Below are 26,498 nucleotides of genomic sequence, written 5' to 3' on the forward strand. Positions count from 1 at the left end.
TATTTATAGTTATATGGTGTAGGTGTTGTTGTAGCGGGTTATGCGATTTTGATTGATGATTATTGATTACATCCTGTGCATACTGCAGGTTGTCACTTGTCAAAGCTAGCTTAACCGTCACTTCCTCTCGTGTAGCAAAGTCTAAAATATTGTAACAGTTATCTCCTCGAATATAATTCCGTCATAATCTGTAATTTTCGCTTGTTACTGTTAAACCTCTGGAGTTTTGTTGGAGGTGTCAGCTATGTAGGTGCTCTCCGCACAGCATGTCCTCTTTATTTTGTTACTCTTTCAGACTTTCAAGTCTTTTCTTCATCGCTCCCATGCTTTAGAATACTACGCTACGATAGTCTATATCTTGCGTCAAAGTAGTAGGTGTCTCCCCGGCTGCTGTCTGAGCGGTATTGTAATCAGACAGCCGGGTATAGGACGCAGCGGCGGAAGTCACTGCGGCGGTGTACAGTCCGGCGGAGGACGGTACAGCGGAGGACGGTACGGCGGTAGTTTTCAAAAAGGTTGGACGGTACGGCGGATCACATGACACCCACTTTACTTTGGACAGTACGGCGGTACTACTTCTACTAGAAACTGTACCTATAAGATAGACCTAGCACTGCTAATATAACAAAATCGATTAGCTTTAAAAAGTTCTATTTTCCTCTTTGTTACTTCGAAATTAATTTTGATTAAAATTAAATTGGATAAAGTTTAACATATACATTGTGATTACTAAAAGCAGTTCTTGTTCCACTTTCTGGTTCGTATCATATCGCGTCCGGTCTGCACAACGGTGGTTAAGCGATTGCATGATGAGCTTGTTACGGTGAGATCTCATATCACTGCGCCGAGATGCAATGGGTAATAACAAGGGCATGAGAACACGAAGTGTTATGTGAATTATTGATTGCTGTAACTTCTTGATAATGATTTGTGGGATTTAGATATTATTGCTATTGAGTGTGTCAAGTTATATTAACTTTTTGATTTTCAACAACTCAATATTCTCGATTTACATTGTCTGCAAAGCCCTGAATAAAAAAAATGAACAACTAAACTAACAAGAATTATACAAAATGATAAAGAGAAAAGAAAAAATAAAACTTATAATGCGAATCTAGAACAAAACTTAGAAACAAGTTGAATGTGTAAGTTCTGTCTTAGGTACAGTTTCTAGTAGTAGTAGTACCGCCGTACTGTCCAAAGTAAAGTGGGTGTCATGTGATCCGCCGTACCGTCCAACCTTTTTGAAAACTACCGCCGTACCGTCCTCCGCTGTACCGTCCTCCGCTGTACCGTCCACCGCTGCAGTGACTTCCGCCGCAGTGACCGGTTCCCCAGACAGCCACGACACTGGAGTTGCTGCAGGATCCTGATCTTAAGAGCCGTCAAAGCAGAGCTGAAATCTCCTCTTCTGCATCCCACACTTACAACCTAGTGTTGTCGTTACACGGGAGTTAGCGGAGAGAGAGGAGAGGACTGTAATTTGGCGCCGTCTTTAGTCACCCAGCTACTGATCCTTGGAGTTTATAAAGTTGTACATTGTTGTGTAATGTGTATATTGTTGTACAGTTTATGTTTCTACAGTTTATATGCTACTACAACAGTTTATGTTATACTGTACTTTTACTTTAAATACTTGTACTGCTACTAGGCACTTAGACGGTTGTGGCTGTACACTTGTACATTTGTACATGCACTAATTTTATTAGAAGTTCTACAAAATATGTCATGTACTTAGGACTTGGTAACCATGCGCTTAGTACTTGATCGCAGCCGTTAGTGCCCTTCTTTCTCTGCATGTATTTTATAATACTACACTATAAAGCACCTGGATCACAAGGTGCTGCATTGTTTGCCAACACTAAATTATCACAATTTAGATCACAAAGATACAGACTGAAGGTCACTTCAGATCGCTTCTAGATGCTTTGTATTACAAGTATGGTATAATCTTCGAGCTCAGCGTGCATCTAGTCTTGTATATTATAATACGTATTATAGATCTTATTTCCTTATTTCCTCGCTGCATTGCGTATAACATATACTCTATATAAGCTCATCATTCTTAACGTAAATCATCTCTTTTAATTGTTAATGTTTTGTTCCATGATCGGACAGTAGACGATGAATATTGTGGTAAGATCCAGAATTTGTGAATCCGTTGATTTTTCGCCAAAGTTTCCGCTCCGCTCAGTGTAAGATATCATATTTGTTGTTACTAATCTTAGTGACTGAGCGGAATCTAAGAATAGACTGCCCAATTTGCCAGTCCTAAGTTTTCTTTGTTCATTTTTGGAAAAACACATTTTCACGCTACGACTGCCGCTCGATCCACAGCTTCATGTTAAGTCCTCTGTTACTTACTTCGCAAGTATTATTATATACATGTACGGAACGAAAGTACAAACTTCTTTGACTTCTTCTGTAGTCGGAAGCGGGCCTACACTTACGGGTTAGGGTTCATTTCACACCACACTGCTGGTCCGAAACATTCTCCAACAGGCCAGATAGTATGTAGCAGTTAGGTTGGAATGTTGTAGTCACTATAACAGCTGTTATACAAATGTTGACGCTGTTTTCGTGAAAATTCCGCTAATTAGTAGCTCTAAAGACGGGATTGTGTTCTCTCGTTTGAGTGAAATCTCACGTTGTACTTGTTAGCCACACACTTTACCACGTACCACGCGAAAAGTGGCAAACGATTGAAGCTGCTGCGGTAAACGAACATTAAATTATTAAAGTTAAGTTACTAAAGTTAAGTTATTAAATATTGCTGCGATTGTATCACGGATGCAGACTGGATTTTGGAACACTGACCAGAGCTATTATAAGTGTGGTCCCGATCAGAGAGTGAGCAGTAGTATTCCGAGTGATCTGTCTATTGTGCTCCTTTGTAATATGCTTTGTAACGTGTTATGTCTCCTACACACCCGGCCGTGTATCATGTGTAACACCGACTAAACGATGCCCCAAGCTCGACCCCCCTGAAGGGGTGCCGCTAATAGTCAGGCGGCGTGTAAAAACAGATTTGTTCGTTCTGCTACTTACACTATGTTTAACCTTGAAGTTGCTGATGGTGGAGTTTGAGACAGTGTTTTAGAGTTTTAACGTTTTTCTAGTGTTCCGTCAGTTACCGTTATAATAAGCGCTGGAAAGTGTCAGAGTAGTACGTGTTTATTTTTAAAACGACGCCAAAGGAGCCAGGCACCATAATTGATATCCTCCTTTACACTATTGATTTTCTTCTTTGAGCCATACTTTTTACTTTGACGCACGTTTTTTTCCTGTACCTACAAGAAAGTTTTAGAGCAAACTCTTCCATCGACAAGACACTGACATCCCTCCAGAAAAAAAGCTCTATTTTGGGACGCTCATTGTACGTGATCATGTCTCCATCGTGTATCAATCATCAGTTTGTAGTGAAGTATTAGGTCGTGCCCGGTACGTCCCCAAGTTCCGCTTCATTTCTGGCGTCATTATCATCACGATATATACAACTCAACTGTGTATCTCATAACTGCAGACATACTAGAAAACTGGCATACCTTTACAGCGAGATGTTAAAATATCGCCTTTTAATCCAACATATGTATAATTTCAACTATCGGTAAAGGTATTATATCTACCTCCATCTTATTATGTTCACTACTTTTTCTTTAGAACTAATTATTCGGTGTTTTGTTTGTTTTTTGTTGGCTCCGTTCAGTCATTTAGAAAAATAGAGGGTAGTATTTTATTTCACATTTATCATTATCACAAGCTGTCACATTAGATAATAAATATTTGCTAAGCAGTTCCTCGATTAATATGAGTGTCATATAATCGCTCTTTTATCTGTCAAATGTCACTAATCCTTCCTTATTGAAATGACTGCAGTTCGGGCAAGAAGCCAGCCAGTTGTAACGTGAAGGGATCTCGTGAATATGGCTTTGCAGCTGATCTCAAGCAGCTCGTGTAGCACACTCGCCGTACCTAAAGCACGCTGATTTTATCGTGCATAACATCCCTCCATTGTCACATGGATTGCGTAATTCATGCTCAGCCGCTGGGACTCCCGTCAAAATTAATGTGGATCATTAAGATTAACTTAACTCTCTCGTATGCTGCTTGTGTAATCTGTACGCTCAACCACCCAGCTAAATATCATCCTGCCCCCAAATTAGCTCCCAGAGACTACCTCATTTCCCGTCTGACATGCACCAAACCTCTCTGCTAAATTAGATAATCTTACCCCTCTTTGTACACATCACTTCGTCTCCATTTTCCTGCAGCCTTGAGAAGCCTGATTTAGAGTTCAGCGGTACTTTTCTTCGCAAATAGACGAGCTCGAGGCATACAGCTCGCACGAAATCCGTCATAAATTAGCTCTCGACGAAGGCTATATTTGTGTTCTACTCGGTAGATGGTAATCATAATTCATCTTGCTGGAATATTGCTGGATATAGAAAATTTGATTACCATCTGTCATGGTTTTCCTTTTTATGATTGGAAAACTGCGTTGTATTTTTCGGTACGGTTTGTGCAACCACAGCCCATGTTGGATTAGCATATTTACAGTTCACTTATATGTTTAAATAATATTCGGTGGCTTATTCTTACCGCTCACGTATTGTGTGGTCACAATTACATTCACTTTTCTAATCAAATTTTGCCTGTGATCGTACAAATCAGTGAAAGAGGAGACCCCGAAGCCCCGGTGTTGATTTGATAAGGTTATAAATTAATAAATATTTCCACGTCTTTGATATTGATCCTCGGAATTAGGATCGATCTGTCCTTTCGATGATCGCTGTTCAACTCTGTTGAAGTGAAATTTCTAACGATCTGGCAGAATGGCAAATGTTGATTCTCATTAAATTAGCTGGCACAAAAAATCTTGGGTGTTATAATATGAGCAATTTTTAATGTAAATTACACTTTAACGAGATATTACACTTTAACGAGAAATTACACTTTAACGAGATAAGAGCTTTGTTTTGAATTCGACATATTTTCATCTTATTATAACTAGACCGCAGACAAGATCTTTAGTTACTCATTTGCATAATATGATCTGTATATTTACCATATTAATCCTGTACCTGACCATTTTAGTTTGGTCGATATAAGATAACTTTGCTTGCGTTTACTTTCATTATTTCTGCAGTCTATGATTCTCGTGACGCATTTGTAATTAAGTTTATTATATCGCTGAATATTTAAGCCAGTCATAATCATGCAATTAGAAATTATCCTCCATCAACATCTAGACTAGTATTCGTATGTTATATATTTATTATCTTTGATAGTATCTCAATGAAGAGTAATTCAATTAAATTCTGTTTAATAAAAGGATTGGTAGGGCGGTCTCGTGCGACTTGTAGTAAGGCGTAATTAAACACAATTTTTACTGACGTAAAGTTTCAAAGATATTACCAATCGTTGTAAACATGTAAAGATCGAATTTAATTATTTAGTGTCACAAGGAGTACATGGCAGTTCTATTAGTCATTTTAATCACCATATTCATAAATCATAATCATTAAACATTATGATTAAACATTCATAATCACTAAACATTTTACACTCCGATTATTGTAGTGGTAGTACATGCTGTCCGACGAAGAAGAGGCCAATGAGGTGATCAAAGTCTCTAACTTGGTTGCTAAGTTTGAGAGTGAGATTAGACGACAAAATGCTAATGAGCGTCTGATCAGCACTGTTCGCCAGGTTTGTTCAGAATTTTGGTTGTTTTTACAGGGAGCAAACTTGCCACATAGGTCCAGGATCAAGATAAAAATATACAGGGCTGCCCAGAGTAAATTACCGTACCCTGTTATATACCGAACTTACTCCAAAGTCTTAACTAACATAAATATAGATAAAATGAAGTAGAATGATCTTAAAACTGTCCACTGAAAAGTCGAAATTAATTGAATAAAAACATTGTGCTGTGGATGAGGAGGGACCTGTTAGAGACGTGTCACTTTGCAGTTACTGTGACTACTCATTGAGTACTCATTCGAGGATCCTTTCGCCAAAATTTATTAATTCGGTTGTTTTAGACCACACCCATTCAACATTAAATTGCTTATACTGAGTGATGATAGCAAGTCATTTCAGAAGGAATTATTTAAATCTGACAGGCAGTGACTGAGAAATAAGCCCACATGTTTGCGCTCTAACATTAGACCCCCCTGTAACACTATTATTTCTATCTTGTAATTGCTTCCTTCAAACAAAGTCTCAAAGTTACAAATTCTATTGTCAATATTCTTAGCTACCTTCGTTTTTTGACAACTAGGGGCATTCACCAGTTTAAACTTAAAAACTTTGCTGACAGATCAGTTAAACACCAAACAATTCTCCAATTTCTGGGTAAGGTGCGGCTCACTTTAAGGCTCGTACTGTTCAGGTGTTGAGAGAGTCGAGGAAGGTACACAAACACCCTCTCCAGCAGCAGGAGGGTGAGGAGCGTCCTGAGTATATCATATCCACTGCTGATGTTAAACCGGTTAGTATTTATAGGTGGAACTATATTTTAGATGAGGGTGATTTTGAATAATGTTCTGCAAACACTGTTGGCCGCTGTTAGTTTTACCTGGGGAGTGGGGACCCCAGGCTTAGTGTTTATAAAACGATCGAGGATGTGGCGGCTCGACAGGCTGAGCGCCGTCTAGTAACCGCTAGTTAGTTCTAAAACGCGTTTTCATCAGGGACCGGATCAAGATCTCTCTGCGTGTACTGACCAACCTCGTGTGAAGACCAGAGTGTTACAGCACAACCGATTCTCTCAACTCAAAGAAAAATGTAGTGAAATCATCACCAAAAATGTCCGTAACAAATCAAAACCAAATCCGACATTGTCAATGTCCCAGAGGCCTAATTCGTTTAGCCATAACACTGGTAAAACCAACAAAAACTGTAAAACTGGGTCTCTTCCTGATAGGCGAGCAACGTATAATTGCAATCGAACGCCCAAGACTTATGAACTTGAAGACGTTGGTGATATCGGGGAAGGTTTCGAAATCATAAACATCGGAGACTGTTTAAGTGGCGATGAAGAAGTTCACCGCCGTAGTCCAAAAGTGGAACTTCTTGATCTTTCTGAGAGGAATTCGAGAAACAGATCTGTTGAATCATTGGATAGTGGATGTGACATAGACACTCCCCGAGCCAACCACATTGACAAACAGGTTGGAGTGTTTCAGAAGTTGTGTCTCGATGACAGTGATGCGAAAAATTTAGAGGAGCAAAATCTAAGTAATGCGAAAAATTTAGAGGAGCAAAACCTCAGTGATGCGACAAATTTGGAGGAGAAAATGTTTAGCGAAAGTTCGGTTATAGAGACAAAAGTTATCTCCAGAGAAATCTCAAGACAGGATTCAGAATCTGGAATAGCAATCAGTGTGGTCTGTAATATTCAGGTCGTTTCAGGGCTGCCGATTGAAAATCAATCCAGTTTGAATCCTGAGCCTTCCCAGCAATGTTGCAAGGAACAAGAAAATTCGAACCCAGACTCGCCACAACACAATCCTCACGACAGTGAAACTTCTGAACTAAATGAAATGAGAACTTCAGAGGAGGACGAAGACGACGACTTGCCTCTTCGATTCAACGAAATATTCAAGCTATTCGAACCAAATACCAATTTAGACGGGGATGTTTCTCAATACGCCCAACATCTCCGTACAGAGTTAGCGTGGAAAATAGCCTCAGAAAGAGTGCTGAACAGTACCGCGGAGTCGGCAGAAAATTCCACAGAAATGTCTCCTGCCAAATGTTCAGATCCTAAAAAACAACCCAAAGTGAGGTCCGAGTGTCCCGTATATCATGACCCTGAGTTGGAAGATTTTATTGCTCGCTGTTTAAGGATAACGTGTTCCGTTCAAGAGAAACTGTCACAGCTTGAGGATAATCAGGAAGCAGAAGAATCGCTTTTGAACTGTTTTGTTCCCAAGGAATTACAGATTCCAGATATTTCAGAGAATGACTTGAATTCTATCGATTCCACTTCTATGGATTCATTATGTTGGAGTGATGGAGAGTACCTGGACATCAATGATTGAAAACGGTTCATTTTATTCCTGTTATTTCGTTTCTTGCTATGATTTTCTTTACCAGTTTTTATGTTTCATTGATAATGATATGGTTTATGCCTTGATTAAAATAGATCCAGGTCAGGAATTAGTTTCTGATAGATATACATGATGATTTGTCAACTATGAGTCTACAGTATTTGTCAAGCTTCAGTTATTATCGATTGAATTTTTGCAGTCTAGTTAATTGTAATTCAGTGGCTAATAAACTATAATTATGATTAATAACTGATGAGGTAAGTTGGATCTTCATTTTTCAATTTTCATTTGTCTCAGATTTGAATTGATTTAAACTGTGTAAATATTGATCAATTCATTATTTTGAAAATAAATTAGCTTATTCAGTTTACTCAGCACAGAGCGAAGCATAAGTCTGATTACGTTTAACCATGATAAAAGCAACAATTGATAAAATGGTGATGCTTCTGACATCTTAATCATGTTAATGTTAATATTAATAATTATGCATATTAATATTGATATGCATCTGACATATTAATAATATTTCTTTAACAGAATGGTACCAGCTCATAGTCGACATTATTCCTGATTCTCATAACAGCCATACCTTGATCAATAGTTGGCTTCTTTTCTTTACTAAGCCTAGGAGTGAAATCAAACTTCTGAAGTAGAGAAACAAGAGTGAGTTTCATGGTCATCATTGCAAAATGTTTACCAAGACACCCTCTTGGGCCTGCCAGGAAGGGCATGTAAGTGTAAGGTTCCGGATTGAAACCACCGGACCAGCGTTCCGGATCTAGAACATCCGGAGCTTTCCAGACGTCCTCATTGTGATGAATAAGATACTGACTGAAGTGTATCTGGGTGTTACTGGGGAGAATGTAGTGACCTATCTTGGTGGGTCCCCCACCTGCTGTTTTGAGCAGTCTTGTCCCTCTAAGAAGTGCAGGAGCCATCCTCAGTGACTCCAACAGGACCTTCTCTGTGTACCTCAGCTGGGACAAGGAGGTGCAGTCTGTCAGGGTGAACTGGCGTATCTCCTCCACCATTTTGTGGTACACCTGCTGATGTGATTCTAGGAAGATGAAGAGGGATGCGAGCTGTTTCACCATGTTGTCCATCACCAGGTAAACAGTCAGGATGTCATCCACCACGTATTCGTCCAGAAGGTCTCTCTGAAAATCGCAACGTTCGTTTGCTTGGATCAGAAGTCCAAAGATATCAGTTGGCTGTGTCTCGGAGTCAGAACTTTTCATCTCTTGAGATTTTTCCAAAGACATGGCTTTGAGTCGCGTCCTCATGGCAATGACCATATCAACAGTTTCGTTTTTTTCTTTGCCCATTGCAAAAAGAATTTTAGTCAAACTCATTTTCCCGAGTTGCTTGGGAATCATTTCCAAAATTTTGGTAATATTTTTACCAATGGTGCTAGGATCATCAAAGCCGTTTAATCCAACAGCAGCTGGATATGCAGAAAAGATTGTAGAAAACTCTTCGTGCAGCTCAAGAACTTGACCTTTTCCAACTTTTTGAGCAAGAGTTGACCTGACGTAGTTTTGCATCAAAGGTTTACAGAACTCAAAAGCTTCGCTCATATTTGCTTTGGCGAAGAACTTGCTCATGATCTTCCGCTTAATAGCCCAGTTATGGCCACCACCAGTCAACACACTGTTCCATCCGGCAATTCTCTGACCAAACAGCGACCGGTTTGGCAGATCATCCAACTTACTAAAACTGTTCAAATCACTGGTAACGACTTTGAACATATCAGGATCTACGGTAAAGAGGATGTTTCTGAAGCCAGCAAACACCATGATAGAACTCCCGTATTCCTTGCACCAGGCCCCAAACAAATCAAGGAAAGTATTGCTCTTTTTAGCAGCCACCATGGTTAGTTGGTGTCCGTTCAAGAAGTTGTCTAGGGGTGGGGAGGGGATGCCGTTGTAGAGGGAGCGAGTGTAAGCTATGGTTAACACGGTGTAGATCTGGTAAACTACGAAAATGATGAAGACTGAGATGAGCAGTGAGCATCCTCCCAGTATCTCAATCATACCCTGTAATTTTTATAATAACTTAATTCAAACACATGCACAGTTTTTCATCGACATCAGTAAATAGTAATACCTATGTGCAGACTGCGGCCACATATACCGTCATGGGTTTTAATAAGTTTTGAAAAAAAGTTTAATGTTCTAAGGCGCAGCTCCACCTAATAATTACAAATATAACTTGATTCAGTTAGGAATTTTACTAAATCGTCCTGCATAATACTGAAAGTATGAAAAAAGACAGGATGGAAACGCATTTATTTGACCGACATTTGCATTTCAGGCCGTGCATTTCGACCGCGGATGTGAACACATACGGGTCACACAAATTACGTTAACAAAAACAATTTTAAAATATGACCAATGCCAAACGTGGAGCTGGGAAGCTTGTGGAATGTTTACAGGAGTATCTTCTCGTGGGCAGTAGAGTTTGTAAATGTGGGCGAAAAAGCAGATTATTACATTTGTTTACGGATGTTGAGCAATTAAATAGCACGCAAATCTTAAGACTCACATGTTGTTGTTAGCCAACTATTTCAAACCAACATAATTAAAATGACCAATACACAGTATGAACGAGGCTATAGCTATAATAGTAATACTAATACATATAACTATTATAGGGGGTAAATAGTATGGTGAGTATAATGGCAGCGGTCGTGCTTGCCAGCACTGTGATTTAATTATTTATACTCTATACAATTGATACACTTTACTTCATGTTCAGATATATAAATGTAAATGAATAACCATATTAGTAAACCATTGAATTAGTATTGGAATCAAATATTTTGTAAATCCATATTATTTATATCGTCAGCATTGAATTTCTGATTCATAATTGCAACAAAAATGTATTCTTGCCAGCAGTTTAAGCGACAGTATCATCATGGTTTATGCTGCACAGCATAAGCAAAAGCATTTGCACAATCAAATTAAAAATTAAATTGCCAGCATTTTTTGAGATCTGAATGTGATAACTGATAACAAAAGCTTTTAAGTCAAGTATTCCAGTTTTATATTTTAAAATCTAATAGTAATAAATATTAACCGCGGACATATAAATGGTAAATGTCCACGAAAAAGAGAACAATATTCGTTTTCACCATAAATAGGTGGTACCAGCGCATTTCATACTTATTCTAACTCATTAACATTAGCTGATCATCATTAAATATCATGTATTCAAAATGAAGCATGTTCGTCTGACTTTAGATGTTGTACTAAAATCTCAATTCAAACTGACATTGACAGCTCAACAATTACATATCGAACATTAGATATAACACGAAATCACTTTAAATAATAACCTGATTAAATATCATTACATAACTTAAATTTAAATAAAAGGCAACATTAAATTAGCAACATCGAAAAAAAGAACAATAAATGAAATCTTAATTTATAATAACTGAAGAAAACATTGGTCATGCAAAAATTAAGCGCTTTTGGATGGTTTCAGCCATGAAACCCTCCAGAACCCCAGACAATTAATCAAAAAAGAGACGTATTCTATAATCTTCCAACCCACGATAAGACTAACATCCTGATATCTTATCTACTGTCATTAAACCGATTGTTTTTATCTTTCTGGTTTGTATCCAACATTAACGAAGGAGAAGCCGGCGAACTCTTCCTGGGGTATGGTGTCGAGAACGCTTTGGGGTGTGGGGCTCAGGGTAGGTTTCTCCGCTATGAACATGCTGTCGAAATTATCAAAATCTCGGGAACCTCGCTGAAAGTAAAAATGTCGTCGTTAATTTTTATTTAGTCAAAGGCATATCATAATTCATAATCATGATCATAAAACCTTTTTTAAAGCTTGTAAAACTCGTAAAACTTGTATTTGTAAAACTTGTAAATATATAAAATATTGTAAAACTTGTATAGCTAATATTGAAAATATTAATTTACTTACTTATCTTTATTTAATAGAAGTAATTTACGTATAGTTTTTGTTGTAATTCCCACCACTTACCACTCTGGGACGGAAAGGAGGAGGAATTTGTTTAGCCTCTAAAGCATTCCAGTCTATAGATTTGAAGAAGGCATGTGACTTGACCTGACTCTCTGCTTTGCTCGAATCTCTACAAAGTCGTTTCAGAGGATCTTTAATCAGTAAACCTACGGGATATTGCTGATCGTCAAATATATATTGATTGATTCTCGTGGAAATTATTGGAAATTTGCAGTACCTAATACATAGTGAACAGCAGCAAATAGGTCGTTATCCATTTAAAATTAAACAGGTGAGCAAGAACTAAATAGCCAACTAACACGGCTATAAATAAATGTCTATTAATAAATGTAATGATTTAAACCAGTATAATAACCATACTATTTACATATTAAAATTAAATATACCTTTACATATTGAAACACTGTCTTTGTTAAGCCAGGCTGGGTAAAACACTTCGTCGTTCATAATGCTATCAAATAGTTCTTCTTCGGTGTCGGCTTCGAATGGCGGCTGAAAAATTGATTTTGTAGATCATGAAGTGAATAGTCTAAGAGCAAACAGACGATATAAAATTTACTGTTTGGCAAATCTGTTATAGTCACACGTCAGAGGAGATTAACTCGTAAAGGACAGTAAGACTAAGATGTTGTGACTTGTGTTGCTAACACTTAAGCCAAAATGTCCAGAAATAACCAGTTACCTGTCCACTGAGCATTTCAAACACCAGAACACCTAGACTCCACCAGTCCACTGTGAACCCGTACGGTATCTCTCCTGAAGATAAAACAAGTCATAATCTTAGTTTTAAACTAATTACAACACTACAAATCTATTACATTTATTGAGAAAATTATGTAATGTAACGCGATGGAAGTTCTTTAAGCGGGCAATTCCAGTCCAAACCCTGGAAAAATGACATAAAAGATTCGTTTTCACTTGTTTGCATGAAAAGCATTAATAATAACACACATCATCTCACACACATCATCTCAGGTCGTTCACATATTACGTAATCACTTTTGAACAATTTTTACACCCCCCTCCGTATAAATCAGTTTTATACACAGCTATTGTGTCAAAATTACACTAGCGTAATCATTTGGAAACCCCCCACCTCTCGGCTGATTATGTTTGAACGACCCCCAACTTCAATTTAAATAATAATCAACTGTGAGTCAGACACCTTGACGGTGTCTAACTGGTTCAAATTACACCAAACTGAACGAGTTATTTTCTGCTAATGTTTGAAAAAACAACAAAGATTTGTCTGTCGAGATAGCAGTGGTTCTCCCAACCAAACACTGCAATATAAAGAACAACAACTAACTGAGAATCTCAGGGGCAATGTAGTCGGGGGTACCACAGAAGGTAGACGCCAGATGCTCGTCATCAATACCTTCCTTACACATCCCAAAATCTGTAATCCTCACGTGCCCCTCCGCGTCTAGCAACACGTTGTCCAGCTTCAGATCCCTGGTGGTTATTGTGGTGAAATAGCAACACATTGTCCAGCTTCAGATCCCTGGTGGTTATTGTGGTGAAATAGCAACACGTTGTCCAGCTTCAGATCCCTGGTGGTTATTGTGGTGAAATAGCAACACATTGTCCAGCTTCAGATCCCTGGTGGTTATTGTGGTGAAATCAAACGAGGTGTTTAAACCCAGATATCTCTTAGATTTCTTATACAGAGGGACCATATTGAGTATCTCATGCGGAGAGGGGAACCCTAAAAAGGGGAACAATTGATAAAGCCTACTCTAGAAGATATGCTTCCTGTATATTGTATAATCAAACTTATCTAAACAACGTAACCTTCAAACAACCACGGTTCCGTTGTTTTATCACGAGAATTACAAAGATGCACTGTAAAACTTACCTGTAAACGATGCGTCTATGGTGAAGGAAAAGAAGAGCACAGATAATCTCAGCCGCGTAGAAGCGCGATCTACTGAGCTCAAACTTTCTTGACCTCTGTATTTGAAACATCAGGTCCCCGCCGTTAATGTACTCCATCACAAAGAACAGTCTGTCCTGCAGAAATATTTCGGTGATATAAAGGGGTTTGAGAAAGTTTACGTGTGTTCAAAATTGAAAAAATTGAAAATGGTCACTGTTCAAAATGAGCGAATTCGAATTGAAACCCGGCCCCCAGTACCTCGGTTTGAAAAGAGCAATAAAGTTGGCTCATAAAAGGATGCAGACATCCCATAGCAAGGACTCTCTTCTCTGACATTACACACTCAACATCATCATCAGCAATCACTGTATCCTTTTTCAGGATTTTTACTGCGTACACGTTCTTTGATGCTTTCTCTTCGGCTAATAACACCTGAAGGCAGCGAGGTTTCACTAATTTTAGCAGAAATTTTATGTTTAGAAAAATTTTCTTCGAATCACTGCTTTGGACGCTAAAATTTATATTTCGATTCAATTTTAAAAGATGATTTAGATATGAACCATTTCGGCCGCATAGACCCTTTTCTTATTGCAAATTGATTAAAACAAATAAAAGTTACTCACACTGCCAAAACTACCCATACCAAGGACTTTCAGAAACGTAAAATCTTCGAGCTGTTTCTTCTTGCAAGTGTCACTTTTTAACGTCAATTGTTCTAATTCTTTGTCTAGGTTTCTTGGGACTTTCAGAACAGACTGAAATGTTAAAAGTATAAGAGATACTTAGTAAGAGCTAATTAGATACTTAGTAAGAGTGTCGAATTCTGTAAAATGTAGAAGATGTAGTAAATAAAGATATATGTGCAGCTGGTAATGAATCATAGCTCTTTTAGTTATTTATTGTAAAATAAAATGTATTAACTAACTATTTGATGGGGAGTGTTCAAAGTGCAAGATGAGAAAATTGACAAATAGCAAGTAGTTAATTGACAATCGACTAAGGGGCCATCTACTTAGGACGTCCGGCAAGTAGGGAGGGGGTGGTTTTGGAATTTTAGACAGGGGGAGGGGGGGATTTTCGAATTTTATTAACAATAAATTTGAGTTGGTTTTATTAGCTGGAAATCCGGACGTCCGGAGGCGAGGGTGGTTTTGAAAATTCGGACACACCCGGACAGGGGGAGGGGGTTGGTCTGAAAATCTGTGATTTTGGCGGACGTCCTAAGTAGATGGCCCCTAGCAGGTTTACTGAAAATGTTCACAAAACAGTAATTGCCAAATAAGTAAACAACTGAATCCTCCAGTTGTGGGTATGATAATCTTAAGATAAAGTAAATTTTTGAGCAACCAGCAGTAAAAAGCTATTTTATAAAAAAGTGAGGTATCAAATTTTGACAACAGCTGAGTCAACGTCCATAAAATGCAAAGCATGAAGTCAACGAACCAAACTCACATTCGCTTCCAACTGTATCACACCGCATCTATAGAACACCTTTCCTTCATATATTGCAACGAACATCACAAATAAAGTAAATATACAAATAATAAACACTTCCAGAACATTCCTCGTATACTGGGAATAGTAACTAACATATGACTGTAACAATTACAGTTAACAACTCGTCAAAATCAAAGATTGCGGTATATGACAGGTAATGCTCTCTATAACTCACTAACTCTTATCAGTGCGATAAAACAGACTATTTACTGTGCAAAGCTTTCCTGTTACTTTGTAGCACGTGAAACCATATTAATCACAGCAATAGTTGATCAGGGGAGTACAGAAGATCCGGTAAAGGATGTTAACAACTGTACAGAGTAGCAATATGTGTGAAACTTGCGGAGATAAGCTTTTCCCTCCCACTGTCCCGTCTTAGTGACCACGACTATTGTTATAGACGTGAGTAATGGTGGGGAGGCGGTTTATACTTTCGATAACATTTCTTATCATTAACGTACGTCAAAGCAACATAATCTTAAATTCAGAGACTTACACTAAAAATTACATTAAAACTTACACTAAAAAGAGAAAAGACATCAATAATACATACTGGAGTACACACCATCTTCTTATTGCTGTGGTTGGAGAGGTTGTGACTGCTGGTGCCCAGCTTACCCAGTAACTCCCCCAGCTCCCTGGCGTTTACTCCGCACAGCGGGGGCACGAACCTCTCACATCTCTTGTGAACGTTCATCTCACACGCTGCGAATACTGATCACGTGACTAAGGGTTTTAACGTGGGGTAAGTTTATACTTTTATAATCATAACTCAAATTTACTGATTGAGAGAATTGATATCTAAAAAAATACAAAATTGCTGTTATCTTTGAATTTTACTCTAGTATAAGTTCAAGAAGTGTATGTATTATGTTTCATTTCAGAGAGATATCTTGGAGTGCATAACCGGACCGGACGTAAAATACAATATAATATGGTTACCATGTACAGTAAAACCCCGATTTAGTTTGGGGGAAAGAAAACATCCGCGGTAAATCGGGGTTCGCGGTAAATCGGGGTTTTGTTTGTTTACATTATACATGTTAATTGTTAAGCCCTATTTGGGGGAAGAGATGGCCGCGGTGAATCGGGGTTTGCGGTGAATCGTGGCGCGGTAATTCGGGGTTTTACTGTAGTTGGATCGCCCTGAATTTGGGTGGAACTGATTCAGTGATAGTGCTACCTTTAAGAAGTAAGGATAACATTTAATACCGAACAGCGCTAGTCGGAGTCACCAAAGGTCTGTTCTCCAAATATGCAATTTTTACATCGCTACATTTCATGTCTAAAGGGTCATTTGTTGAACAAATTCGAAATTGTATAAAAATCTTGACAAACAGGTTTATAAAAAGCTATTGTTTATTTTCAGTCCGCTCTCTCCGTGAAAACGTGCGTGAACCACGTTAATTGACAGTCTAATCCACGATATACATGTGCGAACGTACGTGTTGCGCGGATTTGTCAATTAAATTTGTTTTCGCGCGTGCCAACGAGCGGATATGAAATATTCAGTAGATGAATCCATAAATTTGGAACATGGGTACATCGCAGTATTGGCCGTATTTTAGTGCTCGGAATGCGCAGTTCGGTTTTCTAAGATGGATATAGCCGTAAGCTATGCCTAGGAGCCATCAAAAGTCGCATAAAATTACCCATGGAATAACCAGAAATGAACGAAAATGAACATTCTTCTCAAAGTGCTCCGAATGGTTTAAAATGGGTCGGAAAGTGTTAACATTGGTCCTAGGACCACTCAAACCTAGTTTGGGAATCACTGCATGTCTAGAACCGATGTTACCTAAGTTCCAAAATGTTCCAATTTTGGGACAATAATCCTCCTGAGAATCCAGATTTTTGGATCATGGGCACATCGAAGTATTGGCTGTATTTAAGTGCTGGGAAGCCTCAATTCGGTTTTCTAAGATGGATATAGGTAAAAACTAGGCCTAAGAGCCATCAAAACTCAAATAACATTACCCAGGTTCATGTAATGAACGAAAATGAACAAAATTGAACATTGTCCTAAAAATGCTCAGAACGGTTTAAAATTGGTCGGAAAGTGTTTATATTGGTCCTGCGACCACTCAAACCAAGTTTGGGAATCACTGCATGTCTAGAACCGATGTTACCTATGTTCCAAAATGTTCCAATTTTGGGACAATAATCCTCCTGAGAATCCAGATTTTTGGAACATGGGCACATCGAAGTATTGGCTGTATTTAAGTGCTGGGAAGCCTCAATTCGGTTTTCTAAGATGGATATAGGTAAAAACTAGACCTAAGAGCCATCAAAACTCAAATAACATTACCCAGGTTCATGTAATGAACGAAAATGAACAAAATTGAACATTGTCCTAAAAATGCTCAGAACGGTTTAAAATTGGTCGGAAAGTGTTTATATTGGTCCTGCGACCACTCAAACCAAGTTTGGGAATCACTGCATGTCTAGAACCGATGTTACCTATGTTCCAAAATGTTCCAATTTTGGGACAATAATCCTCCTGAGAATCCAGATTTTTGGAACATGGGCACATCGAAGTATTGGCTGTATTTAAGTGCTGGGAAGCCTCAATTCGGTTTCTAAGATGGATATAGGTAAATACTAGGCCTAAGAGCCATCAAAACTCAGATAACATTACCCAGGTTCATGGAATGAACGAAAATGAACAAAAATGAATATTGTCCTAAAAATGCTCAGAACGGTTTAAAATTGGTCGGAAAGTGTTTATATTGGTCCTATGACCACTCAAACCAAGTTTGGGAATCACTGCATGTCTAGAACCGATGTGACCTATGTTCCAAAATGTTCCAATTTTGGGACAATAATCCTCCTGAGAATCCAGATTTTTGGAACATGGGCACATCGAAGTATTGGCTGTATTTAAGTGCTGGGAAGCCTCAATTCGGTTTTCTAAGATGGATATAGGTAAAAACTAGACCTAAGAGCCATCAAAACTCAAATAACATTACCCAGGTTCATGTAATGAACGAAAATGAACAAAATTGAACATTGTCCTAAAAATGCTCAGAACGGTTTAAAATTGGTCGGAAAGTGTTTATATTGGTCCTGCGACCACTCAAACCAAGTTTGGGAATCACTGCATGTCTAGAACCGATGTTACCTATGTTCCAAAATGTTCCAATTTTGGGACAATAATCCTCCTGAGAATCCAGATTTTTGGAACATGGGCACATCGAAGTATTGGCTGTATTTAAGTGCTGGGAAGCCTCAATTCGGTTTTCTAAGATGGATATAGGTAAAAACTAGGCCTAAGAGCCATCAAAACTCAAATAACATTACCCAGGTTCATGTAATGAACGAAAATGAACAAAAATGAACATTGTCCTAAAAATGCTCAGAACAGTTTAAAATTGGTCGGAAAGTGTTTATATTGGTCCTGCGACCACTCAAACCAAGTTTGGGAATCACTGCATGTTTAGAACCGATGTTACCTATGTTCCAAAATGTTCCAATTTTGGGACAATAATCCTCCTGAGAATCCAGATTTTTGGAACATGGGCACATCGAAGTATTGGCTGTATTTAAGTGCTGGGAAGCCTCAATTCGGTTTTCTAAGATGGATATAGGTAAAAACTAGACCTAAGAGCCATCAAAACTCAAATAACATTACCCAGGTTCATGTAATGAACGAAAATGAACAAAATTGAACATTGTCCTAAAAATGCTCAGAACGGTTTAAAATTGGTCGGAAAGTGTTTATATTGGTCCTGCGACCACTCAAACCAAGTTTGGGAATCACTGCATGTCTAGAACCGATGTTACCTATGTTCCAAAATGTTCCAATTTTGGGACAATAATCCTCCTGAGAATCCAGATTTTTGGAACATGGGCACATCGAAGTATTGGCTGTATTTAAGTGCTGGGAAGCATTTATATCAAAATATTGGAGGATTATTAAAACAAAAATATTTGCCCAATAAAATAATTTCTGTTTAATTGTACATAATTCTGAATGCAACTTTAAGACCCTGTTGGACGAAAATATTGACTCTTTGCCACCATTTTTTAACCATTCTGAGTGCTTTGAGGAAAATATTCATGTTCGTTGTTCATTCCATAAACTTGGGTAATATTATTCGACTTTTGATGGCTCCTCTATAAGGCCTAGTTTTTTATATCCATCTTAGAAAACCGAATTGAGGCTTCCCAGCACTTCGATGTCCCCATGTTCCAAAAATCTGGATGCTCAGGAGGATTATTGTGACAACATTGGTAACATCGGGTCTAGACATGATTCCCAAACTTTCCGACCAATTTTGAACCGTTCTGAGCATTTTTAGGACAATATTCATTTTTTGTTCATTTTCGTTCATTCCATGAACCTGGGTAATGTTATTTGAGTTTTGATGGCTCATAGGCTTAGTTTTTACCTATATCCATCTTAGAAAACCGAATTGAGGCTTCCCAGCACTTAAATACAGCCAATACTTCGATGTGCCCATGTTCCAAAAATCTGGATTCTCAGGAGGATTATTGTCCCAAAATTGGAACATTTTGGAACATAGGTCACATCGGTTCTAGACATGCAGTGATTCCCAAACTTGGTTTGAGTGGTCATAGGACCAATATAAACACTTTCCGACCAATTTTAAACCGTTCTGAGCATTTTTAGGACAATATTCATTTTTGTTCATTTTCGTTCATTCCATGAACCTGGGTAATGTTATTTGAGTTTTGATGGCTCTTAGGCCTAGTATTTACCTATATCCATCTTAGAAACCGAATTGAGGCTTCCCAGCACTTAAATACAGCCAATACTTCGATGTGCCCATGTTCCAAAAATCTGGATTCTCAGGAGGATTATTGTCCCAAAATTGGAACATTTTGGAACATAGGTCACATCGGTTCTAGACATGCAGTGATTCCCAAACTTGGTTTGAGTGGTCATAGGACCAATATAAACACTTTCCGACCAATTTTAAACCGTTCTGAGCATTTTTAGGACAATATTCATTTTTGTTCATTTTCGTTCATTCCATGAACCTGGGTAATGTTATCTGAGTTTTGATGGCTCTTAGGCCTAGTATTTACCTATATCCATCTTAGAAACCGAATTGAGGCTTCCCAGCACTTAAATACAGCCAATACTTCGATGTGCCCATGTTCCAAAAATCTGGATTCTCAGGAGGATTATTGTCCCAAAATTGGAACATTTTGGAACATAGGTAACATCGGTTCTAGACATGCAGTGATTCCCAAACTTGGTTTGAGTGGTCATAGGACCAATATAAACACTTTCCGACCAATTTTAATCCGTTCTAAGCATTTTTAGGACAATATTCATTTTTGTTCATTTTCGTTCATTACATGAACCTGGGTAATGTTATTTGAGTTTTGATGGCTCTTAGGCCTAGTCTTTACCTATATCCATCTTAGAAACCGAATTGAGGCTTCCCAGCACTTAAATACAGCCAATACTTCGATGTGCCCATGTTCCAAAAATCTGGATTCTCAGGAGGATTATTGTCCCAAAATTGGAACATTTTGGAACATAGGTAACATCGGTTCTAGACATGCAGTGATTCCCAAACTTGGTTTGAGTGGTCCAGGACCAATATAAACACTTTCCGACCAATTTTAAACCGTTCTGAGCATTTTTAGGACAATATTCATTTTTGTTCATTTTCGTTCATTCCATGAACCTGGGTAATGTTATTTGAGTTTTGATGGCTCTTAGGCCTAGTTTTTACCTATATCCATCTTAGAAAACCGAATTGAGGCTTCCCAGCACTTAAATACAGCCAATACTTCGATGTGCCCATGTTCCAAAAATCTGGATTCTCAGGAGGATTATTGTCCCAAAATTGGAACATTTTGGAACATAGGTAACATCGGTTCTAGACATGCAGTGATTCCCAAACTTGGTTTGAGTGGTCGCAGGACCAATATAAACACTTTCCGACCAATTTTAAACCGTTCTGAGCATTTTTAGGACAATGTTCATTTTTGTTCATTTTCGTTCATTCCATGAACCTGGGTAATGTTATTTGAGTTTTGATGGCTCTTAGGCCTAGTTTTTACCTATATCCATCTTAGAAAACCGAATTGAGGCTTCCCAGCACTTAAATACAGCCAATACTTCGATGTGCCCATGATCCAAAAATCTGGATTCTCAGGAGGATTATTGTCCCAAAATTGGAACATTTTGGAACATAGGTAACATCGGTTCTAGACATGCAGTGATTCCCAAACTTGGTTTGAGTGGTCCCAGGACCAATATAAACACTTTCCGACCAATTTTAAACCGTTCTGAGCATTTTTAGGACAATATTCATTTTTGTTCATTTTCGTTCATTCCATGAACCTCGGTAATGTTATTTGAGTTTTGATGGCTCTTAGGCCTAGTTTTTACCTATATCCATCATTTACAATTATGTTTGGCACTATTCAGAGCTTATTAGGGCAAATAAATGCATGGGACACTTTTGGGACAATTTTGGGACATGTTCCAAAAATGTTCCAAAAATGTTCCAAAAATCTGGATTCATCAACTCGAAATATTGGGACTTTGATTTAACCATAGGGTGTTTTCTCAGATTTTGTGGCGGATATGAATCTTGCCCCCATCATGTATTTTGCCACTCTAAGCCGGAAAAAATAGGATGGGGTCAAAACCCGCCACAAATGGGGGCAAGAATATGGGGGCCACCACAAATCCGCCGCAAATTTTGAGAAAACATCGCCTCGATTTAACTAACTTCATCAGTAATTTTCTATAGTATTTTCTTTTGTCCATAATATAATCTAATCTCACTAATTAATCTTACAATATATTGTAAATTTGAACCACATCAACTTTATGTGTAGATACTTTATTCAATTTTACAGTCACAATTGGAATATAACAACGACTTCAAATACTGCTACAGCCTGACCAAAGATATTTAAGATTTATCCACATTTATCGCTAGTTTATGAGTTTATAACCATTACGTTACAGTTACGATGATCAATAAATGGGTTTTCGTCTGAGAAATGAATTGGTTGCTAACTGTTAAGTGTAATCAGTAATGAACTGAAATCACGAAATTTGACTGCCTGATGACGTAATTAATGAAGTAGTTCCAACCGGCATCAGCATATACTCTCATTTTATTAATATTAGGCGACCCTGGTTCATAAAAGTGTACATATATTAACTTGTATAGAATTTAACATTCTGCAAGAGTAGCAGATAACCTTTAGCTCTCAGTAAATCTTACATAAAGTATCAAAACACTGTTAGACAGACAATAGTGATCATAGTACCAGCTACTGCAATTAATACACCATGCCTATCATCATCTATTGACACAATAACATAGCTTCCAGAGAAAGGACTATCTTGGGAATCCAAGAATTGCACTTTGTAAGTGTAAATTCAAGACTTTAAGTGCACCTGCGTTTCTGAACTGGTATGTGGTAATAGGTTTTAGAGCTAGGATGGTTTGAACAGGTCTGAAATTTGAGATTGGACGTACTGGCACTCCGGAAACATTTTAGTAATAGGCACTCTTCCTTCTCACCCAATCAGTGAACAGTGGAGTGTCACGAGACTTGGGGTCAGCCAATGAAATGCTAGGGATTTTCACATGACTCACAGAATCTTTCAACTGTCATTATAAGACATTGAACGAAAACATCTCGACCGGCGACAGTATTAGCAGGCCACTGTAACCATTGAGTCGTAAGAACCAGAGTGAAACTGAGCCTGACACCCCGTTCTGACATCTAACTGTGTACCTGCTACCTGCTACCTGCTACCTGGCAGGGCTGTTAATCCAATCACTTCTGAACAATTTCAGTACAGCCGTCAAGTTTACATATCATCTATCATTCTTGTTACTTAATGTATATACCTGTATACAATTTACCAAGTGGTAGCGATTAGGCCAAATAAGGCAGCTAGACAGCCTAGCTCATGAGAAAGAGAGAGAGAGAGAGAGAGAGAGAGAGAGAGAGAGAGAGAGAGAGAGAGAGAGAGAGAGAGAGAGAGAGAGAGAGAGAGAGAGAGAGAGAGAGAGAGAGAGAGAGAGAGAGAGAGATGGTGAGGGTGAGGGTGAGGGCGATTGTGAGGGTGAGGGTGAGGGTGATGGGGAGGGTGAGGGTGAGGGTGATGGTAAGGGTGAGAGTGAGGGTGAGGTTGAGGGTGAGGGTGAGGGTGAGGGTGAGGGTGAGGGTGAGGGTGAGGGTGATGGGAGGTGAGGGTGATGAGGGTGAGAGTGAGGGTGAGGGTGAGGGTGAGGGTGAGGTGAGGGTGAGGGTGAGGGTGAGGTTGAGGGTGAGGGTGAGGGTGAGGGTGAGGGTGAGGGTGAGGGTGAGGGTGAGGGTGAGGGGGAGGGTGAGGGTGAGGGTGAGGGTGAGGGTGAGGGTGAGGGTGAGGGTGAGGGTGAGGGTGAGGGTGAGGGTGAGGGTGAGGGTGAGGGTGAGGGTGAGGGTGAGGGTGAGGGTGAGGGTGAGGGTGAGGGTGAGGGTGAGGGTGAGGGTGAGGGTGAGGGTGATTTCATATCGGTCGCCTGTATAATTGATCGCAAAGAGACTATCAACTATTTACTTACTATCACACCAATAATTTCTCAGTGGAAAGAATGCGGGTAGGTGTGATGTACTGATGTACCAATGTCTGTTCCAAGATATTTTGTAACATAGCAAACATCCGACATATTGTCCACTAAGTCTCATTATACCTCCTCTTACAATATTGACACTTGGCAGTCTGCCACAAATTATCACTTTTATACTTAGATTCATATTTGAATTTAAAATATCATGAAATTGTCAACGAATCGTTGACAACGATATGAATAATATGTTACTGGCGGTGGCAAAATATTGACAAGTTAAAAAGGATGTTGACGTACAGATGTCGAACAGATGTTATTTCATTTTCAATGGTTATCATTTAAAAAGTGACAACCATACTACGCATAAGGCTTCTAAGTTCCTTTAAATATCGAATTAAATTGTTTCGCCCTCATTTTGATTTTAATAAATGGCATAAAATTTAAATTTTTGCTTGACTGAATTAATGTACGCGACTCGCGAGTCTAAATACTGTTTTAGTACTTTTTAGAGGCGAAATAAGATTAATTTAACAACAATATATCCAATAAAATAATTCTTAACTACAACATACCTTCGCACTTAACGCCCTGTCTAAACAGACCATACAGTAAGCTCCCGCAGTGGTCACAGAATGTGAAGATCTTGTAGTTGTAAACTGAGAAGCGGTGAGGAATGTTGATACTGAACCGCTGGCCAGGAACCTGCTGCGGGGTAAGGGGTTTTGTTAAATGCTAGGTGAGGAACCTGCTGCGGGGTAAGGGGTTTTGTTAAATGCTAGGTGAGGAACCTGCTGCGGGGTAAGGGGTTTTGTTAAATGCTAGGTGAGGAACCTGCTGCGGGGTAAGGGGTTTTGTTAAATGCTAGGTGAGGAACCTGCTGCGGGGTAAGGGGTTTCGTTAAATGCTAGGTGAGGAACCTGCTGCGGGGTAAGGGGATTTGTTAAATGCTAGGTGGGGAACCTGATGCAGGGTAAGGGGTTTTGTTAAATGGTAGGTGAGGAACCTGCTGCGGGGTAAGGGGTTTTTGTTAAATGCTAGGTGAGGAACCTGCTGCGGGGTAAGGGGTCTTGTTAAATGCTAAGTGAGGAACCTGCTACGGGGTAAGGGGTTTTGTTAAATGTTAGGTGAGGAACCTGCTGCGGGGTAAGAGGTTTTGTTAAATGCTAAGTGAGGAACCTGCTGCGGGGTAAGGGGTTTTGTTAAATGCTAAGTGAGGAGCCTGCTGCGGGGTAAGGGGTTTTGTTAAATGCTAGGTGGGGAACCTGATGCAGGGTAAGGGGTTTTGTTAAATGGTAGGTGAGGAACCTGCTGCGGGGTAAGGGTTTTTGTTAAATGCTAGGTGAGGAACCTGCTGCGGGGTAAGGGGTTTTGTTAAATGCTAGGTGAGGAACTTGCTGCGGGGTAAGGGGTTTTGTTAAATGCTAGGTGAGGAACCTGCTGTGGGGTAAGGGGTTTTATTAAATGCTAGGTGGAAATTCCGGTAAGATTGTGTTTATATTTTGAGTCTGTAACAGTAGTATGATACGGATCTTATTACGGACCTTCAAACACTTTCAACCCTGGTTCAGCAATAGTTGTTTTCTAATCTACAGAGGATTCACATAGCGTTTATTCTGGGCCATCATGTTATACATGGTGGTTCGTTCACTCCTTATACATATCTTTATTCTCTGTACCTAACCACATTAAAGGTGTTTCTAGCAGTGATATTGTTGGCACAATGCCCATCATTCCAATTTCACCCAATTCCCATGTTGGTCGCAGTGCATCTTGGCCCATGAAGCAAAAATCCGATTTCTTCGGAGTACAATATTTGAAATTAATACACTATAGAACCACCATGTATCAGGCACCATTTGGTTTTTGCAATGGTTCGTTTACAGGTTTTGTTAGTAAAAATGTAATAAAAGGAATGTTTCAATTTCTGAGGAAAGTATACAGTTCTGGTTACTCAATCAGTGATAGTAGTACTGACGAAAGAACACCACCTCGCAAAGGGAGATTCGACAGTATTAGTTTTGTGTTACAGAAAGTTCTTAAATAAAAAAGGCATTAAAGTTAAAGGCATAAGTTGTATTATCATAAAAAGTGAATTGAAAAGGAGTACAATTGAAAAGGAGTACTATGTCACCACATTACTCTTTCTTACTGAATACCAGCATGTCATGTTAAAGCTGATAATACATTCCAAGTATAGAGTTGTTATATCGGAGTTTTGAGTATTTTACGTCTCCCGATAGTAGCATACAACTAATGTAGGATTACTTTTAGTAGCAAGTGATGTAGGATGTGATTAAGTGCACCTAGGTGGCGGCATTTTCCCAAATTTTAGGCATTTTTCTGTTAACATTAACATGCTGGTGCCCATCTCCGGAAAGGTTGTAAGGTAAAGTTCCAGCACCCTCCTCAAGAGAGCAATGTCAACAGCATTAAGCTCACATCCAAGTAAACTGCCTCTTTTTTATCACACTACTACTAGAAGAGGCTTGATAC

At 38.9% G+C, this 26,498-nt stretch overlaps 3 protein-coding genes across 13 annotated transcripts in view; 1 reads left to right on the forward strand and 2 right to left on the reverse strand.

The window, feature by feature from the left end:
- Positions 1-5,555: 5,555 nt before the first annotated feature.
- On the forward strand, positions 5,556-8,584 carry LOC134818578 (uncharacterized). The gene is made up of 3 exons (XM_063828206.1): positions 5,556-5,709; positions 6,395-6,493; positions 6,696-8,584. Exons 1-3 carry the CDS (start codon positions 5,590-5,592, stop codon positions 8,046-8,048), a joined length of 1,572 nt encoding a protein of 523 aa, XP_063684276.1. The 5' UTR covers positions 5,556-5,589; the 3' UTR covers positions 8,049-8,584.
- Positions 8,585-8,587: 3 nt separating this feature from the next.
- LOC134818725 (cytochrome P450 3A29-like) lies at positions 8,588-10,090 on the reverse strand. Its single transcript, XM_063828369.1, has one exon. It carries the CDS (start codon positions 10,088-10,090, stop codon positions 8,588-8,590), a length of 1,503 nt encoding a protein of 500 aa, XP_063684439.1.
- Positions 10,091-10,794: 704 nt separating this feature from the next.
- The window catches only part of LOC134818576 (protein kinase C-like 1B), a 41,678-nt gene continuing 25,974 nt past the window's right edge, over positions 10,795-26,498 (reverse strand). For 2 of the 11 annotated variants that reach the window (XM_063828201.1, XM_063828195.1), the window contains exons 8-17: positions 24,578-24,707; positions 15,995-16,146; positions 14,568-14,699; positions 14,203-14,376; positions 13,924-14,078; positions 13,375-13,520; positions 12,748-12,821; positions 12,452-12,557; positions 12,066-12,211; positions 10,806-11,822 (exon numbers count right to left, since the gene is read on the reverse strand). In XM_063828201.1, coding sequence (XP_063684271.1) covers positions 11,670-11,822; positions 12,066-12,211; positions 12,452-12,557; positions 12,748-12,821; positions 13,375-13,520; positions 13,924-14,078; positions 14,203-14,376; positions 14,568-14,699; positions 15,995-16,146; positions 24,578-24,707 — 1,368 coding nt within the window. In that variant the 3' untranslated portion in view covers positions 10,806-11,669. Of the gene's footprint in view, positions 11,823-12,065; positions 12,212-12,451; positions 12,558-12,747; positions 12,822-13,374; positions 13,521-13,923; positions 14,079-14,202; positions 14,377-14,567; positions 14,700-15,994; positions 16,156-24,577; positions 24,711-26,498 lie in introns of all 11 variants that reach the window. The other 9 variants (XM_063828204.1, XM_063828199.1, XM_063828197.1 and 6 more) reach the window with 7 other exon arrangements.

The sequence above is a fragment of the Bolinopsis microptera genome, chromosome 7 (assembly GCF_026151205.1).
Source record: "Bolinopsis microptera isolate Bmic1 chromosome 7, MBARI_Bmic_1.0, whole genome shotgun sequence".
In the NCBI taxonomy this organism is placed as follows: Eukaryota; Metazoa; Ctenophora; class Tentaculata; order Lobata; family Bolinopsidae; genus Bolinopsis; species Bolinopsis microptera.